The 9,634-nt window shown below is 67.1% G+C and overlaps 1 protein-coding gene across 4 annotated transcripts; it reads right to left on the bottom strand.

Moving 5' to 3' along the window:
* Positions 1-542: 542 nt before the first annotated feature.
* On the bottom strand, positions 543-8,523 carry TMEM184A (transmembrane protein 184A). 4 transcript variants are annotated; one of them, XM_061209282.1, is made up of 11 exons: positions 8,323-8,523; positions 7,860-8,023; positions 7,489-7,665; positions 7,055-7,159; positions 4,738-4,903; positions 4,144-4,234; positions 3,958-4,033; positions 3,757-3,848; positions 2,805-2,974; positions 2,135-2,332; positions 543-1,330 (listed from the first exon to the last, which is right to left on the bottom strand). In XM_061209282.1, exons 3-11 carry the CDS (start codon positions 7,663-7,665, stop codon positions 1,212-1,214), a joined length of 1,194 nt encoding a protein of 397 aa, XP_061065265.1. In that variant the 5' UTR covers positions 7,860-8,023; positions 8,323-8,523; the 3' UTR covers positions 543-1,211. The 4 variants fall into 4 exon arrangements, 3 of the variants coding, with proteins under 3 accessions (XP_061065265.1, XP_061065267.1, XP_061065266.1); XM_061209284.1 differs by having other exon boundaries at positions 2,805-2,881; XM_061209283.1 differs by lacking the exon at positions 543-1,330 and adding an exon at positions 1,340-2,026.
* Between the last annotated feature and the right edge of the window lie 1,111 nt (positions 8,524-9,634).

The following is a 9,634-nucleotide window of genomic DNA, read 5'->3' as shown; positions in this document are numbered from 1 at the left end:
GGCCAGGAGGCGTGGGAGGTCGTGGCTGGGTGGTGCCCGGGCCTTCCTGCCGCAGCGCTGCCAGCTCCGCACGCCTGCCCGCGGGCACACCACCCGGCACCTTTCCCTGGCTCCCGCCCCACCCTACTGAGCGCCCCAGACACACTGGATGGACCAAGGCTCACAATCCGCTGCCGCCCCCTCCCCACGCGGGGCCCCCCGACGTCCAGGGCCCACCCTCACTCCCCCTGTCCTGTTCCGCCTCCTGGGTCCCAGGCTCCCGGGCACCAGCCCCCCTCCTCGGGCGGGGCTGGCATGGGGCCTTGAACTGGGGAAGCCAAGGCTCCGGACCGCACAGCCGTGCGCACGGCGGGGCAGGCCATCCCGGCTCTAGTCCGAGCTTGTTGTCTGCCCGCTCTCAGCTGCTACTGTGGCCCGCGGCCCCAGAGTGGACGGGGACCCTCCCCGCTGCACCCAGACTTCGCACGATGGGTCTCATCTGTCCGCCTCACTGTGGTCCATTCATTAGAGCACTGACCCTGCAGGAACACAGGCCACTAGAGTCACTAGAAAACCCAGGCTGTTTATGCATAAATAAGTGCAGTTCACCAGGAAGTCAGAGCCGTCCACCGGTGACCCCAGCCCCTCCCAGACTCCCAGCAGCCACACCGGCCCTTCCTCCACGGGGCCACCCCACCTCCTGCACTCTGTGCGGAGCCCTCCTGCCTGCAAGGCCCGCAGCTCTGGGCTGCCCAGCCCTGCCCGGGAGCTGTCCATCCAGGGAGGTCACCTGAGCCGATGGCCAAGTGAGCCTGGCAGGTCCCTGGGCTTGTCAGGCAGGCTCAGGTGCCCTCTTCTGAGGCCGAGGGCCCACCAGGCGATGGTGCGGCCCCGGGGCGCCTGGCAGGGCTACCAAGCGACCCGCTCCACTGGCCAGAGGTGGGATGGGCAGTGGGCTCCACGGGCCTAGCAGGAGGCTCCCAGGAGAGGCCTGACCTTTGGTAAGACGGTCGGTGGGTGAGGGGCCCTGTCCTTTCCCAGCGGCCTGGACCACTGACCCCAGCCAGGCGGCCGCTGACCTCGGGGCCCCCCTACAGCTCCTCCCTGGGGATCAGCATCCTCTTCTCCATGTTGCGGCTCTTCCTGCCCCCGCCGCAGCCACCATCCATGCCAGGGTGGGTGCCGGGCAAGGGGTCCCTGCCCTGGCCGGGTCCCGGGGCCTCGCGTGCGGCCTACTGCAGGTACTGCTGCGAGGCGGGCGAGAAGTTGTGGATGGCGTCCTGCACGCTGTCCTGCGGGCTCACGGTCTCCTTGAGGCCGCTGGAGATGCTCTGCAGGGGCGCCGTGGGGGCTGGCGACAGGCAGCGGGTGGGCTGGGGTGCTCCCTGCGCCCCATCATCTCCCCCCGTGCACCCGGACCCCGCCATCTGACCCTGCTCCCCACCAGCCTCGGGCCTGCCTGGGGCCGGGGCTCCTGCATCTCCAGGCCCTGGCTTCGGCCCGCAGAGGGTGACTCCTAGGACCCCAGAATCCCAGCCCAACTTCTCCACCCCGGCCCAGCACTGGGGCTGTCCCAGCCCAGACCCCTGCCAGGAGTGGCAGAGAGAGACCGCCGTGAGCTGGCCCCTATCTTCTCTCCGCCCTGGTGTGAACCCTTCACACCCTCGGCCACTCCAGGCTGACCGGTCCAGGCTCAGGCCACCCCTACCCAAACGGGCCACTCTTTAGGGACACCAGCACCAGCCACCCCTTGGCCTCTCCGGTCAGGCTGGTCCAGGCACCTGGGTATGGTTGCTGGGGCCCCCCAGGCTCAGGCGCTGCGCCAACCCCCTATCACCGAGGGACCCCGGGGGGCCCAAACATCAGGTCCAGCCCATCTCACTCAGAGTTCAGCCCGCCTGCCCGCCGGCCTGCCTGGTCTCTTCCCCCGGACCACGTGCAGGTGAGGCACCTGTCTGGAGCTTGGGTCCTCCGTGGGGCCATCTCCCTGCCCATCAAGTCGACATTCCCAGGGCCCGTGGGCGAGACGGGGGAGAAGGACATGGTGCTGGGGGGCCCGGGGAGGGCGGAGCTGGTCAGGCCCACCCTGTGATGGTCCGGGTGCACCAGCGCCACCTTCCCCACCCCCGCCCGGGGCTGGCGGGGCCCCGAGTACCTGGCGAGCGCTCTTTCTTCTCCGAGTACACCTGGCAGGTGAAGGCGTAGCGCAGGGCGACAGAGGCAAAGAACATCTCGATGCAGATGGCGAGGTTCTGGTAGCCGGCGGCCACCGTGCCGGCCCCCACCCTGCTCCCCTCGATGACCTGGGCCTCAGGGAGGACCCCACACCTCTCCAGGATGGCCAGCAGCATCCCTGGGGGGTGGTGATGGCCACTCAGGTGCCTGCCCCGGACAGGAGGCTGGACTGCAGCCAGCCCCAGCCAAGAGTCCCCCTGAGGCCGGCCTCATGGGCTTGGCGGGGGTCTGCAGGGTCTGAGGTCCAGAGGGGCTGGGAGCCTCCAAAGCCGGGGCCTTGGCACAACGGACATCCAAGAACTGCCCGAGCGCCTGTCCTGACCTCTCCCCGGCCCCACCCCTCACCGTCCCCTGAGAAGTGGGGGCTGGCGGTGCCCAGAGCCTGGCCCAGGGCACGCCGAGGACAGGGCTCCACCGCCCCCCGCATGGCCTCTCCCCCACACATCGGGCCAGACCTGCCGGGTGGGGAGCCCACCGTCTCCCCCGCGCCAGGGGCTTGATGGCCTCCCGCTGACAGGGCCGCCTGCTGACCCAGCTACAGCTGGGGGATCTCTCTGGGCCCCAGCCCCTGCCTCAGGAGCCCCACCCACCCTGCCAGAAAGAGAGGAAGATGACGGCCTTGATGGTGAGGAACTTGAGGACAGGCTCAAAGGGCTGCAGGAGCTCCCTGGTGGCGAAGTAGAAAAGGAACAGGGCGTAGAGGGCCAGGCTCACGGAGGAGTTGTAGATGAGGGTGACGTAGAGGTAACCGCTGTGGATGCTGGGGGCCAGAGCCAGGGCCAGTGGTGAGGGTGGGCCCGCGCCCCCGTGCCGTCCTCACCCTCCAGCCGTGCCATTGGCCTGGGCCCCCAGCCTGGGCACCGGCAGTGGCGCAGACCTGGACCCTCCCTCCAGGGCCTGCAGATGGCACCCTAGGGGAGCGGCAGAGGAGCTGGTTGCAGGGAGTCGTCTCCAGATCCTGCCCCCTTCCAGGCAGGAGCCCTGCTGCCCCTCCCCTCTCTACCCTCCCAGGCACGGGAACAGCCCCCACGTCGTGGACCCACAGTCGTGCGTGGGTGCTTCGTGTACATGTCAGCGGTGTGAGCATGTGCGCACGCGCACTGTGTGCTCCCACGTGAGAGCACGCGTCTGCACGTGTGCGTGTGCGTGTGAGCGTGAGTGCGTGTGCACACGTGAGCATGCGTGCGCGTGCGCGTGCGCGTGAGGAGTTCGTGTGGACCCAGGGCGGGGGTGCGGGCCAGCGCAGAGCTCGGCTCCCTGGGCCCGAGCGCCCTTAAATCCACGCTTGCCCTCCAGTGGCCCTGCTGTGGGGTAGCGCTGGGGAAGGAGCCCATCGCTGCCTGGGCCGCGAAGCCCTGGAGTCCCCAGGGCACATGTGTGACAAGGGTCTGTTTGCCATTGCCCCCGGCCCTTTCCCAGGAGGAGGAGGGGGAGGGGATTTGGCCCCTGCTGAGCCCTCTGCTGAGCCCTGCCTACCTCCCCCGTGCCCCCCAGGCCGGGCCCGCCCACCCACTCCCTGCCCACACGCCAGCCCGGCCTCACTTGAAGTCCCCGTCGTGGTATTTGCCGAACGCCTGCAGGACGATGGTGACCAAGGCCATGATGGGCTTCACAATGCAGAACTGCAACGTGGCCTGGGGGTGGGGGAGGAGAGTGAGGGGACGGGGGAGGGGCCGAGGGACCCCCAGCACACTGGGCGGTGAGGGGTGGTCAGGGGGTGGCTGGGAAGGGCCGGGCACTCACCTGCTTGCAGAAACGCAGAAACCCGATGGAGTAGGACATGCCCCGAAGGCAGCAGGTGCCATAGAAGCAGCTGGGCCTGGGGTGAGGGAGTCCCTGAGGTGTGTCCCTGGAGGACACACCCCCAGACTGGCCTGGCTGCCCACCCTGGGCGTAGGGGTGCCCGGCGGGCTCTGGGGAGACGCTCACCGGATGGGTTTTCCCCGAATCTCAGCCATGATGGCACTCTCGCCCCCCAGGTACTGGAAACAGAGGCTCAGGAAGCTGTAAATGACAAAGGCTGCAGAGCAGGGGTGTCGGCAGTGAGCCTGGGCGGTCCACAAGAGCACCCGGCCTGCACGAAGGCTCCCTGACCGCTCAGAACTCCTTGGCGCCCATTTCCCAGAAGACAGCTGGGGTTCAGTTCACGCAGCAGGACCCACTCCTCACGGGGGCTCCCGGCCGGGTTCTGGGACCACATGCCATCCCTGGTGGGGGTGGGGCCTGCAGCAGTCACGGCAGCTCTGACGCCCCCCACCCCGTCTAGGGCCCGTTCCCCCTGCAGGCTCTGGGCAGGCCCAGCTGCAGTCCCGCCCCCAGCTTGGGAGCCTGGGAGTCTTGTATCGTTAGCGCCGCTAATCCCGACTGTCCCGCAGGGGCCTCGCTAAGCCAGACTCAGGCCTGGAGGGTGGGGTGCCCCGGGGCAGGCGGGGGGAGTGCAGGCGCCTGGGAGCCCCTCACTTGGCTCCCCCTGCCAGCCCAGCTTGGGGCCGCTCTGGGCCCCGGGGAGCCAGCTGTGCTCACCTTCGTAGCAATCCCGCACGGAGTCAAAGTAGACGTAGTGCTGGTGGCCCCCCAGGAGGAGGAGGCTGAGCCAGGAGTCGAAGGCATAGATGGGGACGATGAAAAGCAGGCGGATGATGTAGCGCTGCTCGTTGGGGACGGTGTAGGAGCGCAGGTGCAGGTAGATCTGGGTGGGCGGAGCAAGGCAGGCCTGGGGGACATGGCCCACCCGCCACCCAAGCGGGAGGAAGCAGAGCGAACCTCCCTGGGCCCTGCCCTTAGCGGACACTCTGCACTGGGAACATGCATTCACTCACGTGCTCCTTCATTCACTCATTCATTCAACGAGAACTTCCCCTGGGGCAGGGGGATGGGTGGCAGTCACGGCCCCCTCGTGGGCACGACTGGTCTGGAGAGCAGTTCGGCATTTTGACACAGAGGCATTAAAAGGGCTGATACCCTTTGACCCTTTCTAGGGATTTATCCCACGGAACAGATTTATTCAGAAACAAAAGTAGGATTTGCGTTCAAGGACATTCATCGTAGGGACACACACGAGACCGAGCACGGTGGTGGGGCCCGTGACTGAGATGCAGCCACGCAGAGGGCTACCCTACAGCCCCGAATCGCCAACGTGGGGAGACGCTCCGATAGAACGCAACCGGTCACATCAGGATGACAAACCGAGCAGGACCCAGGTGTGTGAAAAAGCAGGGTAAAAATGAAGGGAAAGACATCCCTGGACAAAAGGAAAAGATGGGTGGTTCTCATGTTTATCTGTATACCTTCCTAGATCGTCCACATTTTCTACGAGGACAAAAAAAAAACAGTGACAGGGTCTTTGGAAGGAAGAGGCCCCGGGGAGCCAGGCAAACAGGTAGCTGGCTGTAGTCCCAAGCAACTCTGGGAGGCTTCCCGGAAGAGGTGCCATGAGAGGAGGTGGAGAGAGGGCAGGCAGAGGGCAGGCTGTGTGCAGAGACCCAGCTTCTTAGGGCCCAGCACGGGGAGTGGCGGGGGCAGCCTGGCGTCAGAGTCAGGCTCCTTATCAGCCACTCCCTCCCCAGCTGGTGCGGCAGAAGGGCACAGCCTGACCAGCTATCAGGAGACGGACTTCTGCTCCTGGGCTGGCACTGCCTGGCTGCGGGCCTTGGCAAGCCACTGTTCTCTCTGTCCTTGGTTCCCCGTCTTTAAAGTGAGGGTCCAGTCTCTCTGTCCCATTGGGCTCTGAATGGGTGGGGAGGGTGGGACTCCTCCATGGGAGTGCGGGTGGGGGCGGGGAAGAGGGTGAGGCCTGGGAAGTGCCACCCACGGGGTCTCCATCAGCCCTGTCCAGGCTGTGGGCTGCCCAGGACGCTGGGCTCCAAACACACGTGCCCAGCTGGCACCCAGAATTACAAAAGGTCAGGGCAGGAGACAGAGGACAAAGCCAAGGCCCAGACTGTCGCTGGAACTGGCCTGGACCCAGGGCGTTGGGTGCCCGTCCCCCTTGCTGCTCCTTGTCCCACAAATCACAGCCGACACCAGACCTAAAGCCATTCTGCCACCAGGGAGGAAGGCATGGCTTCCCTCAGATGCAAATGCACCACCCCCCTGTCCAGATGCTCCAGGGCAGCTTGGTAAGACTCAGGGCAAATGCTGCCTCCTCCAGGAAAACCTCCCGGGTGGCCCCAACAGGAAGGGACCTCCTCTTCCTGCCGCTCTCAGCTGCACCTGGCCCACTAATACACTTGCCGTGTCCCCCTTATAGTCTGGTTATTTGAGGCCACACCTGGACACGCACCACACGGCAGGCAGCTCTCACTGAGAGGGTACCACCCTGCCTCAGAAGCCTCTGGCCACCTGCTTCCCTGCCAGCCTCTCCTGACTGCCCCCTGCCCCTGGCTCACCCCGCCAACCCAGTCCCTACGACAATGCCAGCCAAGTCATCCTACGGGGCAGCTCTGCTCTCAGCTCCCCCCAACGACAGCCTCCCCTGGCTCCCCAGCACCCCCGGGCTGAAGGCCAAACTCCCGCATGATGTCAGAGGCCCCTCCTACGGGTCCCGGGTGCCTCCAGCCCAGGCAGCCCTCTCCCTCCCAGCTCTGCTCGTGTCTCTCTGGCGCAGTCCTGGGCTCCCGAGCCCCTCCGCTGCCTGAGATGCTCGGGACCCCATTGCCCAGCCCTGCACTCGGGCACCACCTCCTGTCACCCGCTCCCTGGCTCTTGCTGCCAGGCCTGGCGCCGCTGCATCGGCGGGCTGCCTGTCTCCCCAGCTCTGGGCCCCTCCAGCCAAGCTCTGACCCTGCTTCCACTCCCGGAGCCTGGTCTCACTCCTTACAGAGCCACGTCCCAGCCTCACCAGCTTTCCCGGGGATGCTGCACCTCTGGAGGGGAAGGACCTTTCTGCTCCCGGCTGCGTGAGCCTGGGAAAGACCCCGGCCTCTCCCAGCCTCAGTCTTCTCGTCTGTGAAAGGGGACAGTACTGCTGACCTCAGTGAACAGGCTGAGGGGCCGACGAAATGCCCCGGGGGAAGGGCCTGGCGCCCGGCTGGAGCTCTTCCCTCTGCCTGGAAGAGGCCGCCCACCTTCGGGCCCAGCTCTCTCCCTCCCCTGCCCCCTCCCCTGGCCCGATGCTGCCTCCGCGAGCCCCTGGGCCTCTGGCCCGAAGGCCTCCGAGGTCTACACCCAGGCCATCGCTCGTGGACCCACAGCCCCAGTAGGGCTGGCCAGGGCCAGGCTGAGCTGTGGCTCACGGAGAGTGGGTCCCAAGGGAGCGCGCAGGGGAGGGCTCACCTGGTGGCCGGTGAGCACCAGGGCGGTCCACACGAAGACGCCCGAGACGCCGCGGGCCAGCGCCGTGGTGAGGAAGAGCTGGGAGGTGCCCTGGGAGCTGTTCCCCACGCGGTCCACCTGCGGCCTGGCGGGCACGGCCTGCGGGGGGGGTCCCAGGAGCCCCGAGGCATTAGTCATCTGCAGAGGCGAGGGAGGACACAGATGGGGGAGGAGGGAGGGCAAAGGTGCACCCAGACGCTGGAAGCAGCCCCAGTGCCTGTGAGGGGGAGAGAGCGGGGCAGGGACGGGGAGGCCGTGCTGAGCGGGGCACGCTGGGCTTCGGCCACCGTCCCTCCCGTGGGAGTTCCAGTCCGACCCTCCTGCCCGCTTGCCTGGGCTCTGGGCAGCCCTCTGTGTGCAGGGACCCACGTCCAAGGCCCGGGCCTGGGCGCCCTCTTCCCCAGGGTCAGCCACCTGGGTGCAGACACCAGCTGCCTGACTGTGTCCTGGGGCAGTCGGTCCCCACCTCTGGTGTCCCGGGCTTGCAGGGAGCCTGCTTTTCAGGGGCCAAAGACATCTGAGAAAGTCGGGGAGCCCCAGGTGCCCTGCCTGCCCGGGGTGGAGTCCGGGAAGCAGGCCAGACTGGCACAGCCCGCAGCAGCAGACGGGGTGGGGAGGCGCCCTGCACCCACCGGGCCTGCCTAGCCGTCTGGCGCCCAGCTTGGCCAGGGCCCCTGGCCACCCCAAGCCCGCTTGCCAGCCCTGGGTGCCCTGTGCTTCAGCTGCTCGTAACCCACTGGGGTGCCGGGCGCCTCCCCCGTCCCTCCAGACCTGGTCACAGGGTCTGGCACCTACCTCTCAGTCAGGAAGCTCCTGGGCCAGTCCTGGGAGGCCCGGCCTCCAGGGAAGCCTGGCTGGTCATTTGTGTGGCCACATGGCCCCCACGGGCGGCCCCAGCGGGGGTGGGACCAGGCTACCTTCTGGAGGCTGGGCCAGGCCTGGGGACAGGCGGCCAGCACTCAACTCCCGGGTGGCCCACCGGAGCCTCTGGCTGCAGGGAGGTGCCCAGGCAGAGGGGAGGAGCGGAGGGCTGTTCCCTCCCCCTTTGACATTCTATCCCTCCCCCGGCTGTTTGCTGAGGCAGCTGGCTCCCAGGAACCTGCCTGCCGCCAGGTGCCCTCACCTGCCTGCGCCAGAAGGCCAGGCAGCTGCTGCCTGGGCCTGAGATGGGGGAGGGGTCTGCAGTGGGCCAGGGTGGGCTGTGTGCGTAATGGGTACGGGCTTCCAGTTGGGGTGATGAAAGTTCTGGAAGGAGATAGAGGTGGCAGTTGCATGACATTGAGGGTGTATTAAGTGCCACTTTAAAACAGGTAAATTTATTATGAGAATTTCACCTTGGTTAAAAAGGCCCCCGTCCCCAAGAGGTGCATTGGAAACATTTCTGTTTTTTTCTGCCAGGGGGCGGGTGGGGGGGAGGAGGGGGTGTGAGTGAGTCACAGACAGGCCACTGTGCCTGCCCTGTGGTCAGCCCTGGGCCAGTGGGAAGGGCTCACCCACCCCCGGGCTCCTGAAGGAGCCGGCAGGGTGGGGGGCTTCAGCAGTCTGCCACCCTGGGTACGGGGACTAAGTGCCCACACGGTCCTGTCCTTGGTGCCACCCGACCCTCCCTGCGGCCCTGGGTCGTGGGGTCAAGGACACTTTCAGAGGTGGGAGTCGGGGGCTCCCACGTGTCCAGGGTCCCCCAAGGGTACAGGAAGGTCTTGGGGGAGGCTGCCAGCCCCTCGGACACACCGCCCCGTTCCCCCACCCCTCCGCCCACACCGCCCCCCTGGGGAGTCCCCCAGACACGCCCTGAGGCCCCCATCCTGACTCAGGTAGAGCCCCGGGACCTGGCCCGACTCCCCTCACGGCCTCCTCCGGTGCCGACTCTCCTCCTGCCTCTCAGATGTCACCTCCTCTCTCTCTTCACCTCTTTAAATTCCACAGGCTCGTCGGGAACCCCGCGCCTTCCCCAGCCCACGCCCGGGGCGCCGGTGTCCTCCGCGTGGGCTCCCACTTGGCCCAGCAGGGCTGGCCGGTGTGGTCTGGCCCTTCTCCAGCCGACATGGGTTCCTGCGAGCCACGCGCCCGCCCCCGAGCCCCGCCTGCCCACGGCGCCTGGACCTGC

This window comes from Eubalaena glacialis, chromosome 13 (assembly GCF_028564815.1).
Source record: "Eubalaena glacialis isolate mEubGla1 chromosome 13, mEubGla1.1.hap2.+ XY, whole genome shotgun sequence".
Lineage (NCBI taxonomy): Eukaryota > Metazoa > Chordata > Mammalia > Artiodactyla > Balaenidae > Eubalaena > Eubalaena glacialis.
Note: the sequence above shows the minus strand (reverse complement) of the source record. Positions and strands in the feature narration are given on the sequence as shown.